Source organism: Leopardus geoffroyi, chromosome C3 (genome assembly GCF_018350155.1).
Source record: "Leopardus geoffroyi isolate Oge1 chromosome C3, O.geoffroyi_Oge1_pat1.0, whole genome shotgun sequence".
Lineage (NCBI taxonomy): Eukaryota > Metazoa > Chordata > Mammalia > Carnivora > Felidae > Leopardus > Leopardus geoffroyi.
The window spans coordinates 55,984,145-55,990,144 of record NC_059338.1 but is presented as its reverse complement, the minus strand read 5'-3'; the positions used below and the strand labels follow the sequence as shown (position 1 = coordinate 55,990,144).

The 6,000-nt window shown below is 40.7% G+C and overlaps 1 protein-coding gene across 5 annotated transcripts in view; it reads left to right on the top strand.

Annotated features, from left to right (window-relative positions):
• Window positions 1-804: 804 nt before the first annotated feature.
• Window positions 805-6,000, top strand: part of FMO2 (flavin containing dimethylaniline monoxygenase 2) — a 29,567-nt gene continuing 24,371 nt past the window's right edge. For 2 of the 5 annotated variants that reach the window (XM_045452947.1, XM_045452951.1), the window contains exon 1: window positions 925-1,408. In XM_045452947.1, coding sequence (XP_045308903.1) covers window positions 1,277-1,408 — 132 coding nt within the window. In that variant the 5' untranslated portion in view covers window positions 925-1,276. The other 3 variants (XM_045452948.1, XM_045452949.1, XM_045452950.1) reach the window with 3 other exon arrangements.

The following is a 6,000-nucleotide window of genomic DNA, read 5'->3' as shown; positions in this document are numbered from 1 at the left end:
GCCTTACCTGGAAGCTTGTTAAAAATAATTTCAGGCCTATCCCATAGCTATTAAATCCATATCTTCACTTTTAAGAAGATCTCTAAGGGAAGGGAAGCAAAAATAATATAAAATCAGGGAGGGGGACAAAACATAAGAGACTCATAAATATAGAGAATAAACAGAAGGTTGCTGGAGGGGTTGTGGGAGGGGGGAAGGGCTAAATGGGTCAGGGGCATTAAGGAAGACACTTGTTGAGATGAGCACTGGGTGTTATACATAAGGGATGAATCACTAGAATCTACTCCTGAAATCAATGTTGCACTATTTGCTAACTACCTTGAATGTAAATAAACAAACAAATAAATAAATAAATAAATAAATAAATAAATAAATATTTTTAAAATGCTGCTATACGTATAAAGGTATTGCCATACTGAAAAGTGAAAAATCAAATTGGAAATTATACTTAGAGTGCCATTCCACTTTTGTGGAATGTGTGTATATGTGTATACATACAAACACCTGGAAAGATACACCAAAGTGTCCACGTTGGTTATAATTATTACCTCTATACAGAGGGCTTAGGGATAATTTTAACTGCTTTTAATTTATCCAGGTTTGCTACTTTGTTAATGACCGTTGGTCACATCCATTATAAAAAGGAATTTTATACTATGTGTATGATATGTGTAAGTATATAATGGTGTTACAGTGAAGATCATTGCCCTGGACCTCAAAATATAAGCCTCTTGCTTAATTTCAGAACTCCTAACAAAGTCCTGAGAGTTTCAGGTTGCAAAATGCTGAAGGAGTGAGAAGCTCCTCCCACTCCTCACAGCCTCTTCCAACTAGAACACTTCTGACTGCTTCCCAGCCCACAACCAACATGAAAAAAACCATTGTGTCAAGGAGACAGCACCAAAAGGCAAAACGAAGGTAAGGGTAATCACAGCTGGGGATAGTAGCTGAAAAGGAAAAGTTCAGCACGCTACGTTATGTCATGAAACTTGGCTCCTATACCTAGTGCTATATTATTAAATTGTTTGGCATTGTTAAATAGGTTGCTTTTAAATACTAGACAAACTCTGTAGCCAAGTCTGGGAAAACAACTTGGTTTCTTACCAGGAAGGGGACGAGGAGTCTGGGATTTGACTAATGAGGAATTTTATTCAATTAGTGCTGCTTAGTATATTGCCAGTGCTACCGCGTTATTGAAAGCTGATTACTGACCACACTGCAAGGACTCTCTTACCAGTGAAGCAGCATTGACTGATCAATTCCTCGACAGGAGACCATGGCAAAGAAGGTGGCAGTGATTGGAGCTGGAGTCAGCGGCCTGGTCTCACTGAAGTGCTGTGTGGATGAGGGACTGGAACCCACTTGCTTTGAGCGGACTGAAGATATTGGAGGGCTGTGGAGGTTCAAAGTAAGTGACATCTTTTTTTTTCTTCTTGAGCAGACTCTACTGCTTTTGCAGAGTAAATCACAGCTGCAGAGGGGCCTTGTTGAGGGATCTCCTAAGCGACTTTGATCAGACCTATTTCATGCAGCTACACAGGAGCTATAGAAATAGGCTGTCATCTCTCCCAGGTCATGACTCTCCTAACCCAGATGGCCAACCCAGGCACATAAAGGACCTTTTCTTATGGATCCTGCAACTGTCTCGCAGCCCACGTTCTAGTGATTCTCAAAGCAACATACTAATGTTGGAGGACATGTTACAAAATAGAAGTGACAGGAATTCTTTTCAAGAGGCCACGTCTATTCCAAACACTGAGCAAGTGCTTTTTCAGAGTGTGCTGACTTTCCTTTTCTCTGACAAATCATGTCTGTTTGCTTAGCATTACTGATGACACTCTAGGGTAACTTCTGGGAAACGCTTTAAAGGTATTATTAAACACATTCATTGAGTTCATTCTATTAGCCAAACCTAAATATTGATAATGCTCTCCACTCATCAGAATTTATATAAAATTTAAACAGATACATAGATAGACAACTGCAGAGATTCATAATTATCCCTTCCCACAGTGTTTTGATTTTAAATACTAGCTTGCCACCTCCTCAGTGTGAGATCTTGAGCCAGCTCTTGGCATCCCTGTGTCTTAGCCTTCTCAGCTGTATAATGGGGATAATAATATAAAAGTGTAATCACTCCACAGTGCTGTTTTGAAGATTAAGGGAGATAATTTATGTAAAGAAATTAGAGCACAATAAATGTCAGCTCCAATAGCTACATATTTTACATACAACCAAACAGAAACTGAGAGAGATTAAGTAACTTGATCATGGTCACATAGCTGGAATTGGCATTCAAACCCAGGTCTCTATGACTTCTAAACAGGCTAGCCCCCTACTTATAACCATGCCCTAACTTGCATTTTTTTCTCAGAAAATTTAAACAGAAGTGCTAGCTCAGAACTCCTGTGCAACAACTTTAGGATTGTGTATCAGGTGCATCTAAGTGAGGGAGTGAACAGTTGCGAACACTCTAAACAGAAGCAAAAGGTTTGAATACACTCAAAGCAGACTCCAAGGTGCAGTTGGGTGGCTCAGTCAGTTGAGCGACCAACTCTTGATTTTGGCTCAGGTCATGATCCCAGGGTCATGGGATCAAGCTCCACATCTGGCTCCATGCTGAGCATGGAGCCTGCTTAAAATTCTCTCTCTCTCGGGGTGCCTGGGTGGCGCAGTCGGTTAAGCGTCCGACTTTAGCCAGGTCACGATCTCGCGGTCCGTGAGTTCGAGCCCCGCGTCGGGCTCTGGGCGGATGGCTCAGAGCCTGGAGCCTGTTTCCGATTCTGTGTCTCCCTCTCTCTCTGCCCCTCCCCCGTTCATGCTCTGTCTCTCTCTCTCTGTCCCAAAAATAAATAACCGTTGAAAAAAAATTTTTTTTTTAAATTCTCTCTCTCTCTCTCTCTCTCTCTCTGTCTCTCTGCCCCTCTTTCCGGCTTGCTCTCTCTCTCTCAAATAAAAATAAATAAAAATAGGGGCACCTGGGTGTCTCAGCCGGTTTAGCGTCCGACTTCAGCTCAGGTCATGATCTCACGGTTTGTGAGTTCGAGCACCACGTTGGGCTCTGTGCTGACAGCTCAGAGCCTGGAGCCTGCTTCCGATTCTGTGTCTCCTCCTGTATCTGCCCCTCCCATGCTCATGCTCCATCTCTCCCTGTCTCTCAATAATAAATAAATGTTAAAATTTTTTTTGAAAAATAAAAGTAGACTCTGACATTAGCAGAGACCATCAAAAGGGTTCTGCCTACAAGCTGACCAATTAGGGGGAAGGCACAGACATCTAGCACATGTGCTTTGCAAGTTCGAACTGAATTTTATGCCAAAGTGGATTTTTTAACCTGGGGCTTCTCAAATGTGTATGACTATAAGACATACCTAGAGGGTTTTTTAAAGATACTTAACACCAACTCAGACTTATTAAACCAAAATCTTCTGAGGAGGGGAATCTGTTTTTAACAGGAGTCTCCAATGAATCTTACGATGAGACAAATTTAGCCAGCAAATTGCACAAATACCAAATAAAAATCTATTCATTCAACTATGCAAACATAATCAGAGCTAATGATGGAGATATTGATCCTTATATAGGACAGGTAACTTGCAGAGAGGAAACTGGAAAAACAGTTTGAATCACATTCATTTCTTACTAACAACTGGTCATTAGAAACAGCTTTTCCTGGGGCACCCGGCTGGCTCAGTTGGTTGAGCGCCAGACTCTTGATTTCGCTCAGGTCATGATCCCAGGGTCATGATCCAGGGTAATGGGATCGAGCCCCGTGTTGAGGCCCGTGTTGAGATCCATGCTGAACGTGGAGCCTGCTTAATATTCTGTCTCTCCATCCTTCTGCTGCTTTCCCCCCCAACTCTAAGATGATTAAAAAAAAAAAAAAAGAAGAAACATTATAGCTTTTCCTGAGAGGGTGATATAATAAGGTGGTCGTTCCTGTCTTAACCAAAGATGTATTATTTTTGTTGACTCTAGGTTTACTCTAGGTTCCATTTGGGTGCCCCGCCCCGGGAGATTTTTAATCTAAAGAATAAATGTGAAGTTATAACAAATTTATTATTAAATATAAATTTGTCAGTGTCTTATTACCTGATTTGGGACTTAATATCTAAAAGCCAAATGTCCAGGCGTGCCTGGGCAGCTCAGTCGGTTAAGTGATCGCCTCTTGCCTTTGGCTCAGGTAATGATTTCATGGGTTCGTGAGTTCAAGCCCTGCATCTTGTTCTGTGTCGATGGTGCAGAGCCTGCTTTGGATTCTGTCTCCTACTCTTTCTGCCCTTCCCCTGCTTGCTCGCTCTCTCTCTCTCTTTCTCTCAAAATAAACAAAAAATAAACTTTAAAAAAAATTAAAAAGCCAAATGTCCCTTATTTAATTATCATCAATTTGGTGATAGAAGCCGTAAGAGTTATTTTTACGTGGTCTGTCAAAAATATGACTTGATGAATTCCAGGAAGGTTTCTTCCTGCCCCCAAATACTTTTCCTGCTGTCCTAATCCCAGTTGCCAGTGTTTAACATTTCAGAATTAGAGATACCTTCCGATGGGTTAGAAAAGAAAAAGTAGATTAAAATTTGAGTTAATTAAACCTCATTAGATATAAAATGGTGAAGTATATAAGTTCCTGAAACCTTTAACAATATCACATTTCAAACGTCTCAAAACTATGTCCAATAGAGAAACAAACAATTTTCTCAACCCAAAGAAGACAAGTAATCTCCCTGCAGTGTTAAATATACAGTATGCAAAATATCCCAAGTGGCCAATGAGGCCGCCTGAGGGTCTTGATTACCAACAGACTGATTGCCAAAGGGAGGAGGCACCGAAAAGGATGCTGGGAGCTACCGCACCCACTCCCGAGGAAGCTTCACCTCTTCGCTACTCTACCATCAAGAATCAATTTTGAAAATAGTTTATTCATTAATTTCTATATTTACACATAGTCCTTCTAAGATAACCTAACATATTTAGTGCTGACAAGTTAAAACAAAATTTAAGAATCATTGCCCCATGCCCTGCTCAGAAGGTGCTGGATTTTTCCAGAAGGTTCTCCAGCACCCCTTAGTGGCAGCTTTGCAACATGGGCGGGGTGCGTCATGAACCTATTTTTAGCACTTTTCCAGCAATGGAAAAGTACTTTCCGTGCATCATCTTATTTTTTTTCTTCATAATACTCCTAAAAAGCAGTGTCAGGGAGCAAGAATTCCTGTCCCCTCAAAAGTCCTTCTAACTGGACTAAGCATCAAATTGACATAAGACAAACTATCAGGAGAAAATCAAAGTTAATAGATGTTCCTGAGGAATCCACATAGACACAGAAATTCCAAAGACAGGGAAAATGAGGTATATACGTCATTCTAAAATAAGGAGAAGCGGGTAGGTTCTGGGACTTTAAAGGAAAGGAATGTCCTTCACACGGCAATAAGAATGGATGCTTGCTCTGTGATTCAGATGGGTCACTCACATAAAATTTATCTCTGTTAATAACCCTTATTCTGGGAAAGACCCTCAGTTTACATTCTTGGGTACGGTAAAGGGAGGACAAAAGTTTCTCTTGAGCCCATAAGGTCTCAAGTTTCTTCAGTTCAAAATAATCCACATGCCCAAGTGGCAAGTTTTGGGGGGAAGAGGGTCTGTCCTGAGATCCTTCAGTAGGTATTATGATTATCCTTATCCTTATGGACATATCAAGAAGAAGCTGAGTTTTGGAATGAACAATTTCTCCAGGGGAACATAGGTAGTGGGAAAGGCACAAAAATGAAGGTCTATAAGATTTCTGAGCCTGCACATTTAATAATCTTACTGAGGTGTCAAGAGAGGAAAGCATGATCTGCCTTTAGCCACTAACCTTCTCTGCCTCCTTCATTGTTCCTAATACCAGCGTTCACAGGAAAGTTACCAACATATATCGCATTTTTGTTTGTTTGTTTGTTTTACATTTGGTTATAAATAGATCTTTTCCCAGCTACAAATACTCAATTGTTTTAATCTTCATATAAT